The 20,550-nt window shown below is 46.9% G+C and overlaps 1 protein-coding gene across 1 annotated transcript in view; it reads left to right on the top strand.

Moving 5' to 3' along the window:
* The window catches only part of kif15 (kinesin family member 15), an 88,701-nt gene that overhangs the window by 34,992 nt on the left and 33,159 nt on the right, over positions 1 to 20,550 (top strand). Inside the window, exons 14-19 of the mRNA XM_055653226.1 lie at positions 775 to 952; positions 1,915 to 2,056; positions 8,152 to 8,293; positions 12,048 to 12,233; positions 14,583 to 14,690; positions 18,717 to 18,822. Of these exons, the coding sequence (XP_055509201.1) occupies positions 775 to 952; positions 1,915 to 2,056; positions 8,152 to 8,293; positions 12,048 to 12,233; positions 14,583 to 14,690; positions 18,717 to 18,822 (862 nt within the window). The remainder of the gene's footprint in view (positions 1 to 774; positions 953 to 1,914; positions 2,057 to 8,151; positions 8,294 to 12,047; positions 12,234 to 14,582; positions 14,691 to 18,716; positions 18,823 to 20,550) is intronic.

Below are 20,550 nucleotides of genomic sequence, written 5' to 3'. Positions count from 1 at the left end.
TGCCTCAGAGGGCGGTGGAGGCAGGTTCTCTGGATGCTTTAAAGAGAGAGCTAGATTGGGCTCTTAAAGAAAGCGGAGTCAGGGGGATATGGGGAGATGACAGGAATGGGGTACTGATTGTGGATGATCAGCCATGATCACATTGAATGGCGGTGCTGGCTCGAAGGGCCGAATGGCCTCCTCCTGCACCTATTGTCTATTGAATGGGCAGATGAAGTTTCAGGTTGCGACTCTTCAGCCAAAGGGATTCTCTAGGTAGGGGTGCAAACAAGTCTGAAGATGGGTCCTGACGTGAAACATCTGTCCATTCCCTACAGGTGCTGCCTGACCCCCGACTTCCTCCAGCACTTTGTGGTTAGTTCAAGATTCCAGCATCTGCAGTTTCTTGTTTCCATTCAGCATTTCCTGCAGTTTGATTTTGTGTTCTAGCGTCTGCAGTTTTGTTTTGATTTTCATTACAAAACTCTCTGTGTGCTTTATGTGACTGTGACACTGTAGCAGATGAGCCTCAGAATAAAAGGACGTTCCTTTAGAAAGGAGACGAGGATGATTTTTTTTCATCAGAGGGTGGTGAATCTGTGGAATTCATTGCTACAGGCGGCTGTGGAGGCAAAATCATTGGATATTAAGGCAGAGATAGATAGATTCATGATTAGTAATTGTTCTTGATTGAGAGGGGAAGGTAGATCAGTCGTGATTGAATGGCGGGGTAGACTGAACGGACCCAATTCTGCCTCTGACTTGTGAAGTGATGAGTGTGGTTTGTGGTTGCAGATTGTACAAGACTCGCGGGTAGTCACTTATGCCATCGAGAATCGTGCTCTACGGGAAGAAAACAAATACCTGAGCTCCTTGGAACATGTGAAGCAGGCCAAGGAGCTCAGCTTGCGGAGGGCAGCTGAACTGGAACGGGCCTTTTTGGAAGCCTCTACCTTGGAGAAAAATGCTGGAGGTAAAAACCATTGCTAACGTCTTTAACAACAGCTCAATTTGCTGAACAACTTGGGCGTTTAAGAAACAAATACTCTGCTATGAATATTGATTTCTCTAACTATCTCAAGCATCCCCTCTCTCTCCGTCCCACCCCCACCCAAGTTTTACCACTTTCAAAATCTTCTTGTTGAATCTCATTGTCTGTAACTTGTTTTCACTCAGCCCACAGCTAACAATGGCCTGTTTCTTTTATCATCATTACTCTTTTGCATATCATTCATTCATTTGTTCTATATCTCTCTATATCAATAGACAATAGGTGCAGGAGTAGTCCATTCGGCCCTTTGAGCCAGCACCGCCATTTAATGTGATCATGGCTGATCATCCCCAATCAGTATCTCCCCATCTCCTGCCTTCTCCCCATATCCCCTGACCGCTATCTTTAAGAGCCCTCTCTAGCTCTCTCTTGAAAGTATCCAGAGAACTGGCCTCCACCGCCCTCTGAGGCAGAGAATTCCACAGAGTCACCACTCTCTGTGAGAAAAAGTGTTTCCCCATCTCAGTTCCAAATGGCTTACTCCTTATTCTTAAACTGTGGACCCTGCCTCTGGACTCCCCCAACATCGGGAACATGTTTCCTGCCTCTAACCTCTAGATATCACTGTTAATATCTCACTATTCACTTTCCCCAGACTCTCAATCTGAAGAAGGGTCTCGACCAGAAACACCATCTTTTCTTTTCTACAGAGATGCTGCCTGACCCGCTGAGTTACTCCCTCCAGCTTTGTTTGACCAACTTCTGTTTAAACCAGCATCTGGGTTTCCTCGCTACAAATATTCTTTAAACGTGTACTCCAGATAGAATATTTGCTTAGTAATATTGAAGGCCATGTACCGGTTCTGTTTGCCATTGCCGGTTTAGCTCCAGTATCCAGTGTGGTGTTTGAAATGTAATGTTGTGAAACTTCTTCACCTCCTCAGTTCGGGCCTTGTACCCGTCTCCTGCCAAGATCGAGAACGTCTCGGCGGTGTCTCAGCAACGGCTGAAAGCTCGACTTATTCAGGCACAGAATGACTGGTCCTCTGTGAAGCAGGAGTTTGAGGAGTTCCAGGAACTGACCAAGTAAGTCATTTGGTGTTTGGGAGAAGTCTCCAGCTGATGAGTAAACGCAGGTCACTGACACGAGATCGACCAGTCGCGCCAGGGAGAGGGTGGGCAGGTGAGGACTTGATTCCTTGCAGCCCGAGTCGGAGCGGTGATCTTACGGACGTGTATAAAATCATGAAGGGAATAGATTGGGTGAATGCAGTCTCTTTCGCAAGGTTGAGGATTCAAGAACCAGATGACAAGGGAAATATTTAGACAATAGGTGCAGGAGTAGGCCATTTGGCCCTTCGAGCCAGCACCGCCATTCAATGTGATCATGGCTGATCATCCCCAATCAGTACCCCGTTCCTGCCTTCTCCCCATATCCCCTGACTCTGCTATTTTTAAGAGCCCTATCTAGCTCTCTCTTGAAAGCATCCAGATAATCTGCCTCCACTGCCCTTTGAGGCAGAGAATTCCACAGACTCACCACTCTCTGTGAGAAAAGTTGTTTCCTCATCTCCGTTCTAAATGGCCTACTCCTTATTCTTAAACTGTGGCCCCTGGTTCTGGACTCCCCCAACCTCGGGAACATAGTTCCTGCCTCTAGCGTGTCCAAACCCTTAACAATCTTCTATGTATCAATGAGATCCCCTCTCATTCTTCTAAACTCCAGAGTGTACAAGCCCAGCTGCTCCACTCTCTTAGCATATGACTGTCCCGCCATTAACCTTGTAAACCTACACTGCACTCCCTCAATAGCAAGAATGTCCTTCCTAAAATTTATTTCTGATTTTTTCCCTGGGGATCATGTTTTTCACAAAAGCTGTGTGTATATTGAATGATTCGCCAGAGGAGGTGGTTGAGGCAGGTACTATAACAACATTTAAAACATTCGGACAGATACAAAAGATTTATTGGAATGGCCAGATGTGAGCGAATGGGTTAGGACAGAGATCATAGAGAAGTACAGCACAGGAACAGGCCCTTTTGCCCACAATGTATGTGCTCTACATGATGCCTGGATAAACTAATCTGCTTGCACATGATCCATAAGCCTCCATTCCCTACATGTCCATGTGCCTATCTACACCCACCACCCTCTGAAAAAAGTTGCCCCTCAGGTACCTATCTTTCCCCTCACGCCTTAAACCTATGTCCTCTTCTTTCCCCTATTCTGGGTAAAAGATTGCATTCATCCTATGGGTTCCCCTCATGATTTTACTTCGGAGTCACGTGAGTGACTACGTGAAGAACCCACCCAGCGCGCAGGCGCGGCATTACGTCAGCAGTGCAACAGCGGCAGCAGCTGGAGCCAGGCTCTCCAGCTGCAGCATAAAGACGAGACCTCAGGTAAGTGCCTTTTTTGTTACAGAGTCGCGCTAGAGAGAATAATGGCCTCTCGCAAGCGACCAGCCAGGAGGACTGCCTGCCCTACTCCACCCGAGGACGGGTCCATAGCGGGACGGCAGCCTCTCGCAGCGGAGGAGCTTTTTCAACGCTCCCGCTCACCCGACACCGAGCCGCCCCCAGTGCTGCAGATCTCAACGCCCCGCACAGGGAGGAAGGCGACACAGAAAACCGACCGGCCGGTGTCCTCCGATGAATCGGAGGAACGGGAACACTCTCCCCCACCGAAAAGGGGAGACGCTCGGATAAGCTGCATGAGGGCAGCTCCTCGAGCGTATGATTAATGAGGAGATGCGTCATCTCCCAGGAGGACGGGCTTTGGCCTCCTCCTCTCCACACCCTTCTGTACCCTCTATATTCGAGGGCAGTAAGGGAGGCCAGGACTGGGCTGGCCTATCCCAAGGGCAGGCGGAGGATATCGTCAGCATGCCGGGCGTGCCGGAAGAAGAGCTACTGGGTGTAGTGGGCCGATATGCGGCACCACCAACAACTGGGATGGTGTTACCACCCAGAATGGCGGCAACTATAAACAGGCTGTCCAACAACCCGCTGCAGGACAAGGCTGTCCAGCAGGCCCTTGACAACTACATCGCGCCCGAAAATTGCGAGGCGCTGAGGGTCAAGACGGTAAATGGGCAGATCTGGAACCAGCTGGGGCAGCACATAAGGGCTCAGGAGGTCAAAATGCAGCGAGTCCTGAAGCTCCACTCAGCAGCCGTCACCGCCTTTGCTCGGTCCGTTGGGGATGAAGACCTGACCATACCCCAGCAGGATGCCCTCGCACTGATGTGCAGCACCACGTATGAGCTAAACAACCTACGGCGGGACAACATCAGGCCTGCCCTCAACCCAACATATGCCGGCCTCTGTAAAGCTCCAGCGCCCGAACGACAGGCGCTGCTATTTGGTGCGGATCTGGCCAAAAGGCTCAAGGAGTTGGAAGAGGCGGCAAAACCAGTAGTCCTCATGAGGGCAGGGCCAGGGACCGAGCAGGGGCGAAGACACCCAGTTTGGCCGCACGCCTCGGCAGCCACCAGCAGATACCGAGCTGGTGAAAGCCTGGTGACCGCCTCCCACTACCCCCAGTGCTCTTTTTTAGAGCGGGGCCCAGGGCGGAGCCGTGGGAAGATGCGCCGCCCCACCGCAGCACCAACACGGACAACCTTGGGCCAGACCCACCGGAAACGACCCCACAAGTGAACATGGAGGTAGGTGGGTCTGGTTCCTGTCAACATACACAGACAAAGGGTGTAGTATTAACAGGGGGACGTTTGAGGTTCTTCAAGCATGTTTGGTGCTCCCTTACTAACAATCAGTTTATACTCAACAGTATTAGTGGATACAAGATTGAGTTCAAACCAGGCGTAGAACCGCCAGTTCAGCACATGCCCCAAAGGGTGTTCCTTCCCTCGGCAGTTGAGAAGGTAGAAGGACAAGCTGAACTTGATCGGCTCGTGGCTAAAGGCATCATAGAAATCACCACACACGAGCCGCAAGAATTTGTATCAAATATTTTTCTCAAAACCAAAAAAGATGGTGGATGTCGCATTATTATTGATCTGACATCACTCAATCAGTCTGTTGAGTATCAACATTTCAAAATGGAGACATTTGTCACTGCCAGACAACTGATCTCCAAGGGATACTACATGGCAAGCATAGATATCAAAGATGCTTACTATTTGGTACCCATTCATAAAGATTACTTTAAATATCTGAAATTTATCTGGAGGGGCCAGCTATGGCAGTACCGAGCTTTGCCCAATGGTTTAACGACAGCTCCCAGACTATTTACGAAAATTCTTAAAGTGGCCATGAAGAAATTGAGAGAACTAAAACATTTAGTAGTGGCCTATCTGGACGATGTTCTCATATTAGGAAGAACACGGGAACAAGCTGTCGCAGGAGTGTTAGCCACTAAACAACTCCTTGAAACTTGGGGTTTTATCCTTCACCCAGATAAATCAATATTGGAGCCTACTACTAACATGGATTACTTAGGCTTCACTATTGACACGATTCACATGACTGTCACTCTGCCCAGAAACAAAACAGTTTCACTCATTGAAGCTTGTAGCCATTTAATTGCTACACCGCAACCTAGAATACGGCATGTAGCCAGAGTTATTGGCTCTATAGTAGCAGCATTTCCGGCTGCCCAACATGGGCCCTTGCATTATCAAAATCTACAAAGAGCAAGGACTCATGCATTACGCCTTCATAGGGGGCATTATGATCGCAAAATGGATTTACCCGCTGAAGCCAAATCAGAACTTCAGTGGTGGGTTGACAATATTTGGCACAGTCACAGTCCTATCACCGTAACCAATCCTAACATAACCATTGCAACGGATGCCAGTGCTTTAGGCTGGGGAGCTACTAACTCCAAAGACAGCACAGGTGGCAGATGGACTAACTCAGAGGCATCGCTACTACAATCACTGGGCATTAACTTTTTGGAAATGCTCGCCGCCTTTTATGGGCTAAAAGCATATGCATCTGGTATGCGGCACGTGCATGTTAGAATTATGATCGACAACACTACGGCAGTATCTTATATCCAGCACATGGGTGGCATTAAATCAGTATCATGCGACAAATTAACTGCTATAATCTGGCAATGGTGTGTCGAGAGACATATTTGGCTATCAGCTGCCTATTTACCAGGCAAGCTAAATTTAGTGGCGGACACCAGGTCACGAAAATTCAACGACAACATCGAATGGATGTTGGACCCAAAATTATTTGCTAAAATTATCAAGCAATATGGTACGCCAGATATAGATTTTGTTTGCGTCTAGGTTAAATCACCAACTACCCATGTATGTGGCTTGGGAACCAGACCCAGAGGCAGCAGCGGTAGATGCCTTCACGCTGGACTGGGGAAATTTCTTTTTCTATGCTTTCCCTCCCTTCTGCCTCATCAGTCGGGTACTCCAGAAAATTCAGGCAGACTCAGCCTCTGGCATTCTGGTCGTGCCCGACTGGCCTACCCAACCATGGTTCCCAATGTTCCACGACATGGTGGTAGAGACACCAATGGTCCTTCAACACCACCCCCAATTATTGACTCACCCGGTAACTGGCATTAGCCATCCATGCCACCAAAAATTGAAACTCCTGGTTTCCAGATTTTGAACAGGCCTTACCGGGGATTGGGGTTATCAGACAGAACAATCACCACCATGTCGGCATCCCTGCGAGTTTCCACCAAGAAACAGTACCTGACCTTCATCAGGAAATGGGAACAGTACTGTCTGGACGCAGGGACATCCTACAAGACGACTTCGATCTCGGATGTGCTGGAGTTCCTGGCCCACCTGCACCATGATCTCAAGATGAGCTACAGTGCCATCAATACGGCTCGGAGCGCACTGTCCGCATACCTCATGCCGATAGAACAGCATAGTGTGGGATCCCACCCTCTAGTCATCAGACTCCTTAAGGGGATCTTTAATACCAAACCCCCTACACCTAGATACACTCACATGTGGGATGTGAGTGTAGTTCTCACACACCTTCGAGGTTGGCCTCCGGTGGGATCCCTGAGCCTGGAACAGGCCACTTACAAAACCCTCATGCTCATGGCGCTTGTCTCAGCTCAAAGGGTTCAGTCGCTCCATCAGCTAAACCTGAACTACATGGTGACCACCCCAGATACCATTACTTTCACCATGCCGGGGTTGGTAAAACAAAGTAGACCAGGTACATCAAACTCCCCGTTGATCTTCCGGGCTTACCCTCCAGAACCTAGGCTGTGTGTGGTGACCCACCTTCATCATTATCTAGACACAACCCAAACGCTAAGAGGGAGAGAGAAAGCCTTATGGGTTAGCCACAGAAAGCCTTTTGGACGGGTAACCAGCCAAACATTATCCAGATGGTTGAAACAGGTCCTCAGCATGGCAGGGATTAACACAAATGTTTTTAAATCCCATTCAACCAGGGCAGCGTCCACCTCAGCGGCGGATAGGATGCAGGTTCCCCTCGACCACATCCTCAGAGCAGCGGGATGGTCAAGGGAATCGACATTCCAACGATTTTACAACAAACCGCTGATGGAACAGGACGTCTTTGCGGATACCGTTTTAAAAACCACAAAGTTATGATTTAAAGCCCATGGGAGCTATTTTGTTTTTTGTTATAGTTAATAAATATTTCTTTTATAACTAAACAAACTTGTTGGTCTCTAGCTACCACTTCCTCCCTCGATGATCTTTCGGCAGTGAGTGATATAACTGTTACACGGTTTGAAATCACAGACCTTTGAAGTCTTCACGTAGTCACTCACGTGACTCCGAAGTAAAATAGTAAGATTAAACGAGTACTTACCAGTACGAAGTTTGATCTGTATTTTATGAGGAGTTACGATGAGGGATTACGTGCCCTCCGCTCCCACCCTCATTATATAGATCAAATTCGGACTAATGTCTCGTTGGTCTTCACTATCTTTACTTCAACTAGTGTCTATCTGTGATTCCACACCGCTGCTTGGAAGTATGCCGCGCCTGCGCGCTGGGTGGGTTCTTCACGTAATCCCTCATCGTAACTCCTCATAAAATACAGATCAAACTTCGTACTGGTAAGTACTCGTTTAATCTTACTATTTTATGCACCGTGATCATTATTTACAAGATAGGCAAATGTTAATCCAGAATAATTCCTAAATTGTCAAAGAGAGTTCTGAAGGGTTTTTGCTGTAAACTATTTCTGTTATTCAGGAAGAAACAAATCGAGTTGGAATCAGAAGTCCAAACCCTTGAAAAGACCAATCAACATTTGGAAAATATCCTGGAGGCAACAAAAGCTCACAAGCGCCAGGAGGTCTTGCAGCTGAATAAGATGCATGTTGAGACCATTAAGGTAAAAGGGATCACCTTGTAAACTATTGCAGAACTGGAGATGTCTCGACCGACTGCGGACCGGGCGGTCAAGGGTGACAATGCTCAAATGGGGCGACATCGAGGGTACAACAACCTGTGACCCAGACAATGCAACACCTACTGCAATGCCCATAGCTGGATAACCCATGCACTACTGCAATGCCCATAGCTGGATAACCCATGCACTACTGCAATGCCCATAGCTGGATAACCCATGCACTACTTCAATGCCCATAGCTGGATAACCCATGCACTACTGCAATGCCCATAGCTGGATAACCCATGCACTACTGCAATGCCCATAGCTGGATAACCCATGCACTACTTCAATGCCCATAGCTGGATAACCCATGCACTACTTCAATGCCCATAGCTGGATAACCCATGCACTACTGCAATGCCCATAGCTGGATAACCCATGCACTACTGCAGACCTTGCACTCAACACTCCAATAGCACAACGATGTGCACAGCAGTGGCGAGCCACGATATAGCACAAGGACACGAAAAAAGAACACATCATCTTTATATCGCTCCATAGATGCTGCCTCACCAGCTGAGTTTCTCCAGCATTTCTGTCTCTCATCTTTACATCGGCAATGCTGATTTCTCAGATCCGTCTGGAGTGCAACTATTTCACCCTGCATTTCAATGTTTGGAGCTTAATTCTGTTGATCATTTATACGTTTCAGAACTAAGTTCACATGTTTATAGAGTTGAGCTGTATTGTACAAGTGGATGTGGAAGAATAATGTGACATTCACAGCAGGCTTGAATAGCTTTGTCCCCTCTTGTAGCCATAGTCATACAGCATGGAATCAGTCCTTTAGCCCAGCTCATCCATACTAACCAAGTTGCCCCATCTCAGCTGGAGCCATTTGCCCAAGTTTGGCCCATATCCCTCTTCAGGCTTCTGAACTGTAGGGCACTGTCCGGTTCACCTCTACCCCATTGCAAACATTGGACTTTGTCTCTGGAACTGATGCGCTACAATGTTGAGAACTATATTCTGCACTCTGTGTCTTCCTCTTTGCTCTATCTATTGTACTGCAGCTTGACTTGTATTTATGTACAGTTTTATCTGACCTGATTGGATAGCATGGACAACAAAGCTTTTCACTGTACCTCGGTAAACGTGACAATCATAAACCTAAATTAATGCAAACCAGGGCACTGCATGTGCTGGTAATCAGAAATAAAATAATAACAGCAGGATAATTCAGCAAGACAATCAGCCTCCGTGGAGGGGAGAGATGCAACCAATGGTTTAGGACTCTCCTTTTAATTAGCTGTTCATGGTTTGGCTTGTTATTCTCACGTATCGGGATACACTGTGTGTCTGAGAGGAGTATGAAGAAGGGCTCTGATCCGAAACATCACCCGTCCTTTTACTCTAGAGATGCTGCCCGACCCGCTGAGTTACTCCAGCACTCTGGCTATTTTTGTACTCCAGTATCTTGATCTCCTTGTTTCTACAAAGTGCCGGTGTTGTTTGGCCATGATCAACGCAGCACTTTGAGAAAACATCAACTTCACAGCAGGTCTATAGAGTCGTACAGAGTGGAAACGGGCCCTTTGGCCCAACTTGCCAACACCGGCCAACGTGTCCCTGCTACACTAGTTCTCACCTGCCTGTGTTTGGTCCATATCCATCCAAACCTGTCCTAACTATGTACATGTCTAACTGTTTCATAAGTGTTGTGATAGTCCCAGGCTCAACTACCACCTCTGGCACCTTGTTCCATACACCCACCACCCTTTGTGGGGAAAACGTGATTCCTCGGGTTCCTTTTGCATCTTTTCACCGTAAACCTAAGATTTATGGGCAAAATCAGAGTAGATGGCATTGGGGGTAGGGTACTGACATGGATAGAGAATTGGTTGGCAGACAGTAAACAAAGAGTAGGGATTAACGGGTCCCTTTCAGAATGGCAGGCAGTGACTAGTGGGGTACTACAAGGCTTGGTGCTGGGACTGCAACTATTTACAATATACATTTATGATTTAGATGAAGGAATTAAAAGTAACATGAGTAAATTTGCAGATGACACAAAGCTGGGTGGCAGTGTGAACTGTGAGGAGGATGCTATGAGGATGCAGGGCGACTTGGACAGGTTGGGTGAGTGGGCAGATGCATGGCAGATGCAGTTTAATGTGGTTAAATGTGAGGTTATCCGCATTGGTGGCAAGAACGGGAAGACAGATTATTATCTGAATGGCGTCAAGTTGGGAAAAGGGGAAGTACAACAAAATCTGGGTGTCCTTGTTCATCTGTCACTGAAGCATGCAGGTACAGCAGTCAATGAAGAAAGCGGCCTTAACAAGAGGAGTTGAGTATAGGCGCAAAGAGGTCCTTCTGCAATTGTACAGGGCCCTAGTGACACCACACCTGGAGTATTGTGTGCAGTTTTGGTCCCCTGATTTGAGGAAGGACATTCTTACTGTTGCGAGAGTGCAGCGTAGGTTTACAAGGTTAATTGCCAGGATGGCGGGACGGGATATGTAATATGTTGAGTGAATGGGCTTGTACACTCTGGAGTTTAGAAGGATGAGAGGTTATCTTATTGAAACACTAGACCAAGTGCGGACCCATTTGGTCCCGTTCCCCCAACGCAATATTCCTCCAAACTGTGCATGCGCGGCTCAAAGTTGTGCCGTTGACGGTAGTAATTAAGTTAAAGTTAATAAATTGAAGAGAGGGCCCTTGGAGACGTTTGTAAAATAGAAGGAAACTTACTCCGTGGTGCCGTTGGTTCCCCATTGTGAGGCCGGGCAAGTACAAGCGAAAGGAAACAAAATGGCGATCTGAAGATCTACAAAGGCCCCAACTGCGCAGGTGAGGCGGGGTGGGGGCGCTGTTTTAAGTTAATTTAAGTTTTAAATGTTTAAATATCAATAACTTGTAAAATATAACATCAATCTGAATGAAACTTGGCTAATGCACACCACAGACAATGGAGAGTAAGGTGGGCCAATGATTGTAGTGCTATCGTGTACCGTTTTTGTGGCGTTTTGGGAACAAATATAGAAACAAACAAACAAGATGAGAGTTTTAAGGATTGGACACGCTAGAGGCAAGAAACATGTTCCCGATGTTGGGGGGAGTCCAGAACCAGGGGCCACAGTTTAAGAATAAAGGGTAGGCCATTCAGAACAGAGACGAGGAAAAACATTTTCACCCAGAGAGTTGTGAATCTGTGGAATTCTCTGCCTCAGAGGGCAGTGGAGGCCGATTGTCTAGATGCTTTCAAGAGAGAGTTAGATAGAGCTCTTAAAGATAGCGGAGTCAGGGATATGCGGAGAAGGCAGGAACAGGGTACTGATTGTGGATGATCAATGGCGGTGCTGGCTCGAAGGGCTGAATGGCCTTCTCCTGCACATGTCATCTATTGTCCTCTTCCTTGATTTCCCCTACTCTGGGCAAGAGGCTCTGCGTCTACCCAATCTCTCACGATTTTATACACCTCTATAAAATCACCCCTCATCTTCCTGTGCTCCAAGGAATAAAGTCCCAGCCGACTCAACCTCTCCCTGCAGCTCACACCCTCGAATCCTGGCAACATCCTTGTAAATCTTCTCTGAACCCTTTCCATCTAGACAACATCTTTCCTAATACACGGTGCCCAGACTGAACACCATACTCTAAACGGTATAAGCCAACATCTGCAGTTCCCTTCTACAACATCTGCATTGTCACAAGATTTGACTGTAATATCCGTTTCATGATTCCATAGAACATGACTACTCCCACAAAGTCTGCTTGGAACGTGGCTTTACAAACTAGTCCTGAGGGAAGCCCGGGGGTCTGTGCGGAGATGGAGGCAGGAGGTCAGAACGGTGAAGTGATGAACCAGTCTCTGCCCCTCGACATGAATGAACAAGCTTACGAAGCCGTCGCTGAAGAGCTTCGATTAGTTCAGGTGAGTGCTCAGCTCCGTATGAATGGATGAGTGGAACCTTATGAATGAGTGGTACTTTAGTCACTTCAAGTCCAGTCACTTTTATTTCTATAGCACATTTAAAAAACAACTCTCGTTGGCCAAAGTGCTTTACATTGGTGGAGGTACTAACGTTATACAACAGTGGCTCATAGATTAAGTAATACATAAATACATACATATGGCTCTCGCTCAGAGGATGTCAGGAAGGGCTTGAGAGTAAAGATGAGTTTTAAGTCTCGACTTAAAAGAGTCAATGGAGGGGGCAGTTCTGACGGGAAGAGGGACGCTGTTCCACAGTCTAGTAGCTGCAACCGCAAAGGAGCGGTCGCCCCTGAGCTTATGCCTAGACCGCGGGATGTTCAGTAACCCCAAGTCGGCTGATCTGAGGGACCTGGAGGTGGTGTGGTGGGTAAGCAGACTTTAGGAATGAGCGATACTTTGTCTCATGCGACAAGTCAAAGTGATATTCTTTGTTTTGCATACAATGGGTATGCGAAGGGTCGCTATGTAAAGGGCGCTGACTAAGTTACAAAATTCCATTTTATCCAAACCAGTATTCTCTCCAGAACCCTGTGTTCCTGTCCAATTGTCCTCTTTAGGGTGGCGCAGAGGTAGAGCTGCTGCCTTAGTGCCCTAGACCAGGGTTCCATCCTGACTACGGGTGCTGTCTGTACAGAGTTTGTACGTTCTCCCCATGGCCCGCGAGGGTTTTCTCCGGGATCTTCGGTTTTCTCCCACACTCCAAAGACGTGCAGGTTTGTAGGTTAATTGGCTAGGTATAAATGTAATTGGTTCCTAAGGTGTGTAGGATAATGTTAGTGTGCAGGGATCGCTGGTCAGCGTGGACTCGATAGGCTGAAGGGCCTGTTACTCTAAAATAGAATTAACTATTTTAGTGCCCAAAATTGCTGTCAATATTCCAAATGTGGCCTTGCATCCCTGTTTTTGTATGCAAGCCCTCTTGAAATAAATGCTAACATTGTGTTTGCTTTCTTTACTACCGATTCGACGTAGATTAACTTTTTGGGAATCTTGCACCAGCGCTCCTAAGTCACTTTGCACCTCCGATCTTTGGATTCTCTCCCTATTTAGAAAATAGTCTACACCTTTATTCCTACTACCACAATGCATGACTCCACACACTATATTCCATCTGCCACTTCTCTGCCCACTCTCCCAACCAGTCCAAGTCCTTCTGCAGGGTCCCTGCTTTCTCTACACTACCTGCCCTTCCACTTATTTTCGTATCATCCGCAAACTTGTCCACAAAGCCTTCAATCCCCTCGTCCAAATCATACAACATGATGAGTAGCGACCCCAGCACTGAGCCCTGCGGAACTCCGCTAGTCACTGGCAGCCAAACAGAAAAAGCCCCCTTTATTGCCACTCTTTGTCTTCTGCCATCCAGCCAACCTGCTATTCACGCTGGGATCTGCCCTTTGATACAGTGGGCTCTCATCTTCCTTAGCAGCCTTAGCAGTGTGGCACCTTATCAAAGGCCTTCTGAAAAAAGTAAACAACATCTACTGACTCTCCTTTGTCTGTCCTGCTATTTACAGGGAGGATCAAATATCTAGGAACAAAAGCAATGGGGAGTTTATTCAGTTTAGAGATACAACGTGGACACAGGCCCACCAAGTCCACATCGACCAGCGATCCCCGCACACTAACACTATCCAACACACAGTAGGGACAATTTACAATTTTACTGAAGCCAACTACCCTACAAACCGTTACGTCTTTGGAGTGTGGGAGGAAACCGAAGATCTCTGAGAAAACCCACGCAGGTCATGGGGAGAAGGTACAAACTCCGTACAGACAGCGCCCGTAGTCAGGGTGGAACCCGGGTTTCTGACGCTGTGAGGCAGCAGCTCTACTGCTGTGCCACCCTTTGATCAATGAGATGCCTGTTAGTCTTCAGTAGCTTGTTGAATAATTCCCCCTGCTTTTAAGGCCTTGAAGTTGTATTGGTGTATTAATATGTTTAAAAAAAATCACTATTTACTCCCCACCTGCCTTGGTCTTCTCCACTTACCACTTCAATCACTGCCCACCTGCCTTTCTTATCAGACTTGGAGTCTTCGCCACTTTTCACTTCCAGTTTGCTGAAGCTGTGTCTGTGTGTGTGTGTGTGTGTGGGTGGGTGACCACTCTGAAGCTGTGTGTGTGTGCGTGTGGGTGGGGGGGGGGGGGGGGGGGGGGTTTGGGGTGACCAAGCTGTGTATGTGTTTGCGCGTGTGTGTGACTACGCTTAAGCTGTGTGTGTGGGGGTGTGGGTGTGTGAGGCCCCACTGTGAGGACCCAACTGAAGCTGCTGTTGGTGTGTAGGAGCAGCTGACCGATCTCCAGACCAGGCTGGATGAAGAAGAGAGCAAAAATGTCAAACTGCAGCAGAACATCGACAAGCTGGAAAACCACTCTGCCAAGCTGAACAAGGTAGGCTACTTTCCTAACATGCCTTTATCTTATCCGTGTGATCCCTGCTAGCCTTTATTATTAAATAAGCACAGTTTTAAGTTTCACAGATGACCCCCAACCCAGGCCACTCTTTGTGTGTGGGTCACAGAAGTGAGTCTGCAATCACACGTTCAAAATTCGTGGTTAGCACGCAGAATGAACGTAGCGGGTACTGAGTTTGGGCAAGATATTACCTTGCAACATTCCGTATGTCTGGTAGATATTGTGAAATGGAACTCAGAAATTATGGGAGGATTACATAAAACTTCAATTCAAAGGTAATGAATATACAGAGTATTCTTATTTCCATCATGAACATAGAATAGTGATATAGGACACCAGGTCCTGCTACAGTAAGCTCACGAGCTACTACGGTATGACCACGTGTTAAAAAGCGTTGAATCATTACATCCCGAGTATATTTTACTCGTGGACATTTTTCAACATGTTGAAAAATCTTCACGAGTTACCACGTTTCCCGAGAACCTGCCATTAGCGCTAAGTGACGTCCCGAGCTCCGACGTACCCGCTACGTTCATTCTACGTGCTTACCACGAGTTTTGATTTTTTTTTTAAAACTCGGGGGAGCTCTTGGGTGAACTCGCACAGTGGGACAGGGCTTTTAACCTCTACTGCTAAAACAATATTTCTTACTTTAACTATGATCTTTATCTTGCACTAAACGTTACATGTACATGATTTCCTTTATCATAATTCCATACGCTGTAGACATGTAATCATGTATTGTCTTTCTGCTGACTGGTTAGCAGGCAACAAAAATCTTTTCACTGTACCTTGGTACACGTGACAATAAATTAAACTAACTAGTACCCATAACTGGGTAATGAGCATTGGTGCAGATTATAAAGGCGATTTGGATATGGAGCAGAGAATTTGAGTTCACCGTATATTGCTCCATGTTTAAAATTCCCACCTCTTGTCACTGTCATCTTGTTCATAAGTTAATGCCACACAAGCCGAATTAGGCCATTCGGCCCATCAAAACTACTCTGCCATTCAATCATGGCTGTTCTATCTCTCCCTCTCAACCCCATTCTCCTGCCTTCTCCCCATAACTCCTGACACCCGTTCTAATCAAGAATCTGTAAATCTTTGCTTTAAAAAATAACCAATGATTTGGCCTCCACTGCCTTCTGTGGCAAAGAATTCCATAAATTCATCACCTGCCTAAATAAATTCCTCCTCATCTCTAAATGTATGTGCTTTTATTCAGAGACTGTGCCCTCTAGTTTTAGATTCTCCCACTAGTGGAAACATCCTCCCCCAATTTCCACTCTATCCAGGCCTTCCATCATTCGATAAGTTTCATCCTTCTAAACTCCAGCGAGTAGAGGCCCAGTGCTGTCAAATGCTCATCATATGTGAACCCACTTATTCCTGGGATCATTCTTGTAAACCTCCTCTGGTCCCTCCAGAGCCGGCACATCCTTCATCAGGTATGGTGCCCAAAACTGCTCACAATATGCTAGTCCTCATCAAGTGTGTGCTAACATTTCATTTGACTTTCATTCCACCATTTTAACCTGCAGATTAACTTTTTGGGAATCCTGCACCAGCATTCCCAAGTCCCTTTGTAGCTCCGATTTCTGGATTCTGTCCCCATTTAGAAAATAGTCTACGCCTTTATTCCTCCGACCAAAATGCATGACTCCACACTTTGCTGCACTGTATTCCATCTTCTACTTCTTCACCAAGTATCCCAACCTGTCTAAGTTTTTCTGCACAGTCCCTTCTTTTCCCACACTACCCCCCTCCACTTGTCTTTGTATCATCTGCAAACTTAGCCACAAAAGCATCAACTCCATCCCCCAAGATAGACGCAAAATGCTGGAGTAACTCAGTGGGTCAGGCAGCATCTCTGGGGAGAAGGAATAGGTGACGTTTTGGGTCAAGACCCTTCATCAGACTGAGTACTCCGGCATTTTGTGTCTATCTTTGGTGTGAAGCAGTATCTACAGTTCCTCCCTACATAAATTCCATCATCCAGATCGTTACTATGCAACGAAGAGTGTAGTGGCTCCAACACCAACACTGCTTGCTGAACATCTCTAGTAGCTGGCAGCCTAATGAGAGCAAAAGGCCAGGAGAGGATGAGCCAAATGAAGGAGGAGCCTCTTGAAATGACGGATTCACTGGTTCTCATCTTGTAAACATGCCTGGACCCCTGAACAATTGCCATCAATTGGAAGGGAACTTGTGTAGACCTATGACGGGTGGAAAGAGAATGGATATCAGTTGGCCTGAAGTTAATAACTGGTGGAATCTACAATCAGTTGGCCATGGAACTCTTCATTCAGGACTGCATTCACCCTATCTATTCCCCTCGTGATCTTATACATCTCTATCCAAGGAAGTGCCTGTACAGTCTCTCCCTACAGCTCATGCCCGTGCCCTGGTCAACACTGACCCTACGGCTCCAGTCGAATAATGAAAGGCCTGGGTGAAGTGGATGTGGAGGGGATGTTTCCACTAGTGGGAGAGTCCAGGACTAGAGGTCACAGCCTCAGAATTAAAGGACGTTCATTTAGGAAGGAGATAAGGAATTTCTTTAGTCGGAGGGTGATGAATCTGTGGAATTCTTTGCCACAGATGGCTGTGGAGGCTAAGTCAATGGATATATTTAAGGCAGATATAGTTTCATGATTAGTACGGGTGTCGGGGGTTACGGGGAGAAGGCAGGAGAATGGGGTTGGGAGGGAGAGATAGATCAGCCATGATAGATCAACTAATCATTACTGATCTATCGCCCCCTCCTAACCCCATTCTCCTGCCTTCTCCCCATAACCCCTGCCACCCGTACTAATCAAGAATCTGTCTATCTCTGCCTTAAATCTATCTATCTCTGCCGTGCCTCCACAGCTGTCTGTTTAGCTTGCATGGAGGGGAAAGGAAACTGGAGAGAAGTCCTGAACTACAATCTATCTCATTGGAGACCCTCGGACTATCATTGATCGGACTTTAGGGGCTTTACCTTGCACTGAACGTTATTCACCTTATTCCCTTTATCGTGTATCTGTACACTCTATTGGACGACTCTATTGTAATCATGTATTGTCTTTCCGCTGACTGGTTAGCGCACAACATAAGTTTTTCACTGTACACGCGACAATGAACTAAACTCAAATTAGGGTGTTATGTGCCAAATCTGGGCAAATGGGACTAGCTTGGTTGGGACATCTTGGTGGATAAATATGGCTGAAGGGCCTGTTTCCGTCCTGTGTTGGCATAGAAAATATACAGCGTAGAATGGTACAACACAGAAACCGGCCCTTCAGCCCACTATGTCTGTGTTGAACACCATTCCAAGACTGTCTCTTTTCTCTGGAGACAAGGAATAGGTGACGTTTCAGTTCAGAACCTTTCTTCAGACTGAAAGACACCTCAAATTTTCTTGCCTCCAATGCCCCTCCCCTCCCCAGCTTTATCTTTCAGCCTGACGAAGGAGTTCGACCCGAAACGTCACCTATTCCTTTCCTCAACAGATGCTGCCTGACCCGCTGAGTTACTCCAACACCGTGTCGATCTTTGGTACAAACCAGCACCTGCCGTTCCTTCCTACACCATCAGGTCATAAGGAATAGGAGTAGAATTCGGCCCATCAAGTCCACCCCACCATTCAATCATGGCTGATCTATCTCTCCCTCCTAAACCCATTCTCCTGCCTTCTCTTATCTGCTTGCACGTAATCACATCGCTCCATTCCCTGCATCGCCATGTCTCTGAAATGCCACTGACTCTGACTCTAAATATCCAATAATGTTTAAACTGGAACTATTGCCAATGGTTCCTCATCTAAAACTGCAGTGATTTGTCTTTAACTTTATCCGCAGGCCCTGGCGAATTGTGATCTTCTGACTTGTGGGTGAGGGGGTGGTTTTGTTTTCTCTCTGCATGTGTTTCCGTTAGAATGTGTCAACTGTGGTTCATAATTGCAATGATTCCGAGTTGATACCTGCTAAACCTGCCTGTGTGAATTGCTCTTAGCTGCTCACCTCTGAACGAAATGATAGGAACAAAAGCCAGCAGGATCTCCAGACAAAGAACAAATCGCTGGAGAATGAGCTGCAGGACAGTCTGAGCCAAAACAACAGTACGTCATTTATTGCCAAAGTCTTTTGTTTCATCCACGTGGATATTCTTTATTCCCAGGCCACTCGCATGATTAAGTTCATGCTCCCGTGTACAATTGCACCAAATCTTAAAATGCCTCTTTCAACATTTTTCATTGTACATCTGTTTTAGATTATTATTTTTTTTGTACATTTTTTTAATGAAGCTTTGATTGCATAATGCTGGAGTGACTCAGCAGGTCAGGCAGCATCTACAGAGGGAATGTATAGAAGACATTTCGAGTCGGGACCATTCAGACTAAGATACAGTGTGGAAACAGGCCCTTCGGCCCAACTTGCCCACACAGGCCAACATGTCCCAGCTACACTAGTCCCACCTGCCTGCGCCTGGTCTCTCTCACTCCAAACCTGTCTTATCCATGTACCTGTCGAACCGTTTCTTAAATGTTGGGATAGTCCCAGCCTCAACTACCTCCTCTGGCAGCTTGTTCTATGCACCCACCACCCTTTGTGTGAAAAAGTTACCCCTCAGATTCCTATTAAATATTTTCTCCTTCACCTTAAACTTATGTCCTCTGGTCCTTGATTCCACTACTCTGGGCAAGAGACTCTGTGCATCTACCCGATGTATTCCTCTTATGATCTTATACACCTTTATATGATCACCCCTCATTCTGACCAAGGTCATGTCCGCGCGGTGGGGGGGGGGGGGGGGGCCTACCTGCTCCATGGTCGGATAGTCGGCGACCAAACATTCTCCATCACCTGGTTTGCCAAGTGAGGAGGGGGCTGTGGACCCCAGCCGGACCAGAAACAATAGATAATAGGTGCAGGATTAGGCCATTCGGCCCTTCGAGCCAGCACCGCCATTCATTGTGATCATGGCTGATCATCCCCAATCAGTAACCTGTTCCTGCCTTCTCCCCATATCGCCTGACTCTGCTATCTTTAAGAGCCTTATCTAGCTCTCTTGAAAGTATCCAGAGAACCGCCCTCTGGGGCAGAGAATTCCACATCACTCTCTGTGTGAAAAAGTGTTTCTTCATCTCCGTTCTAAATGCCTTACCCCTTATTCTTAAACTGTAGCCCCTGGTTCTGGATTCCCCCAACATCGGGAACATGTTTCCTGCCTCTAGCGCGTCCAAACTCCTAATAATCTTATATGTTTCAATAAGATCCCCTCTCGTCCTTCTAAACTCCAGAGTAAACAAGACCTGTCAAAGGGCGGATGAGATCCTAGCGAGCCAACGGCCATCCACAATTCAGTAGAAGTTGCGATCACTGTTGTACATAAGGCGCCGTGCCTGTTGATGTTTTCATCGATGATGATGATGATCATTCTCCTGCACTCCCAAGGAATAAAGTCCCAGCCTCTCCCTCCAGCTCTGACCCTCTAGTCCTGGCAACATCCTCATATATTTTCTCCTTACCCTTTCCAGCTTGACAACATCTTTTTTATAACATGGTGCCCAGAACTGAACACAATATTTTAAATGCAGCCTCGCCAACGTCTTATACCACTGCAACATGACCTCCCAACTTCTATACTCAATACTCAGGCTGATGAAGGCCAAAGTGCCAAAAGCCTCTTTGACCACCCGATCTACCTGCGACAAGCATCGCAGCTCCCAATCTACCCAAAGCATCATCTGTCCGTTCCCTCCACAGATGCTGCCTGACATGCTGCGTTCCTCCAGCACTTTGTGTTTTACTCAGGATTCCAGCTTCTAAAGTTCCTTCTCTCTAAA

This window comes from Leucoraja erinacea, chromosome 2 (assembly GCF_028641065.1).
Source record: "Leucoraja erinacea ecotype New England chromosome 2, Leri_hhj_1, whole genome shotgun sequence".
In the NCBI taxonomy this organism is placed as follows: domain Eukaryota; kingdom Metazoa; phylum Chordata; class Chondrichthyes; order Rajiformes; family Rajidae; genus Leucoraja; species Leucoraja erinaceus.
The sequence above is the reverse complement of the archived record's forward strand: the minus strand, read 5'-3'. Positions and strand labels throughout refer to the sequence as shown.